We start from the raw sequence: 2,434 nt of genomic DNA, 5'->3' as shown, positions 1-2,434 counted from the left end.
AAAATGTGGCATATGTACTCTATGGAATACTACTCTGCCATAAAAAAATCAATGAGACCCTGACATTTGATACAAAGTGGATGAATATGAGAGACTTAATGCTAAGCAAAGCAAGCCAGAGTACGAAAGATAGACTTTGTATTTTCCCATTTGATATATACCAAATATCTGCACTCTATAGTAGAAATGGAAAGTTTGGAAGGTATAGTAGCAGGGAGGGCAACTATAGATACTAGCGATAGTAAGGATGGGGTTTTAGTACAGGGGTGGGTAATGGGGAGAGGGAAGGAAATGAAAAGTTATTTACTGATGATAATGTACACAGTAATGTCTTTGTCTTGACTGATATACACTGTATTCATGATGGAAAAAGCAATGTTGTACACTATAAAGATATATAGTAATTAAATGTAAATTTAAAAATTAATTAAAAATTTTTTTTAAATCCTGAACATACTCATCATACAATCCAGCAATTATACTAATGGGTATTTAACCCAAAAAAGTGAGTACGCATTTACACAAATGTTCAAGGCAACTATGTATGTAATAACTCCAAACTAGAAACAACCCAAATGTCCATCAAAGTGTGAATGGTTAAACAAACTGCGGTACACCCACACCATGGAATACTAGTCAGTCATAAAAAGAAACATACTATTTGATCTATGCAACAAGTTGGACAAATCTCAAGGGGGTTATGCTGAATTAAAAATCCATCCTCAAAGGCCACATGCTGCACGATTCAACTTACATGACACGCTTAAAACATTAAAATGAAAGGGATGGAGGATAGAATAGTGGTTGCTAGGGGTTGGGAGGCTGGAGGTGATGACGATGGTGTGTGTGACTATAAAGGAGGGGCAGAGAGAGCTCATTGTGGGATAGGATAGTTCTACATCTTGTGGTGGTGGTTACGTGAGTCTATACATGTGACAGAAGACACATAAGACAGAATAACTAACAATGTAAGATACCGTATTCTAACTAATGACTTAATTTTTAAAATCTCTTCATTCAGCAAAGTGTTTAGAAGTTCCAGGACAGTTCTATGAGATTACTAAGTGGTGTGTGTGACTATAAAGGAGGGGCAGAGAGAGCTCATTGTGGGATAGGATAGTTCTACATCTTGTGGTGGTGGTTACGTGAGTCTATACATGTGACAGAAGACACATAAGACAGAATAACTAACAATGTAAGATACCGTATTCTAACTAAATGACTTAATTTTTAAAATCTCTTCATTCAGCAAAGTGTTTAGAAGTTCCAGGACAGTTCTATGAGATTACTAAGTTATGAATTTTCTGAAATAAGCAACTGACCTGCCACCCGTAGCTCCCAGAAGGCTTCCTGCTCGTAGGTCTGGGAGCCGAACCAGCACCCATACAAGCCAGCATCCAAGGGAGTGACTTGCTTCAGCCTCAGTGAGACACGCCCCTCAGCGAGGAAGTCCTTTACAAGCTCGGTTCTCCTTTGATATTCTGGCATCTTCATATTTTCTTGGTCTTTCCCATCTTTGTAGAGGTGAACCACAGCCGAGAACCGATCCTTGAAGAAGCGCACTTCCATGGCCTCTGCACTTGCCTCAGGAGAGAGGAAGCAGGAGAACTCTGCATCCTCCCCAGCCAAGACCTGGATGGTCCTGTCTGGCCCAATCACCTGCCACCGACCTGTGAGAGGAAACAGCACAGATAACCGAGAAAGTTTATTTAACCGTTAGGCTCAGGCGGGAGTGGGCTGGCGATGTGCATGGATGTAGAACGCTCATCCCACCTCCGTTCTACACCAAGGACTCACATCTATGTATTTTTGTGCTTTCACATTCATTACTTCACTCAGTCCTCACAAACATCCCTAGAGATGTGCATTATTTATTTACTTACTTATTTTTTAAAGAAGTATTTTAGGGACCAGCAGTTGGCGTAATGTTTATGTTGCTGGACTCCCATGTAGGCGACCGCAGTTCACGTCCCGGACCCGGTGGCTTAAAACTCACGTCGGGCGCATGTGCGTGCGTGCCCAAGATCCCAAGAGAACGGAGGAGAAGGGATTGCAGCGTGGCCATCCCCCCTGGGGGGTGATTTCTTGCTTTCTGTCTGTCTCTCTGTCTCTCTCTGTCTGCCTGGCGAGCGCACGCGCCCTATAGCAAAAACCTCTCCAAAAAAAAAAGAAGTATTTTATTTAACTTTATTTATTTGCTCATTTCTTTATGTTTATTTCTTGTTCTTTTTTTTTTTTAGAGGTTTTTGCTATAGGGCGCGTGTGCTTGCCAGAAAGACAGAGGAAGTCAGAGAGACAGAAAGCGAGAAATCACCCCCCCCCCAGGGGGATGGTCACACCACAATTCCTTCTCCTCCATTCGCCTCTCAGGATCTTGGGCACGCACACACGCACCCGGCATGAGTTTAAGCCACCAGTCTGGGACTCGAACCAC

At 42.4% G+C, this 2,434-nt stretch overlaps 1 protein-coding gene across 1 annotated transcript in view; it reads right to left on the bottom strand.

The window, feature by feature from the left end:
* Positions 1–2,434, bottom strand: part of LOC102480382 (butyrophilin-like protein 8) — a 23,200-nt gene that overhangs the window by 16,790 nt on the left and 3,976 nt on the right. The window contains exon 2 of the mRNA XM_027771444.1: positions 1,323–1,670. Within this exon, the coding sequence (XP_027627245.1) occupies positions 1,323–1,670 (348 nt within the window). The remainder of the gene's footprint in view (positions 1–1,322; positions 1,671–2,434) is intronic.

Source organism: Tupaia chinensis, unplaced genomic scaffold (genome assembly GCF_000334495.1).
Source record: "Tupaia chinensis unplaced genomic scaffold, TupChi_1.0 Scaffold000214_1, whole genome shotgun sequence".
NCBI lineage: Eukaryota > Metazoa > Chordata > Mammalia > Scandentia > Tupaiidae > Tupaia > Tupaia belangeri.
Note: the sequence above shows the minus strand (reverse complement) of the source record. Positions and strands in the feature narration are given on the sequence as shown.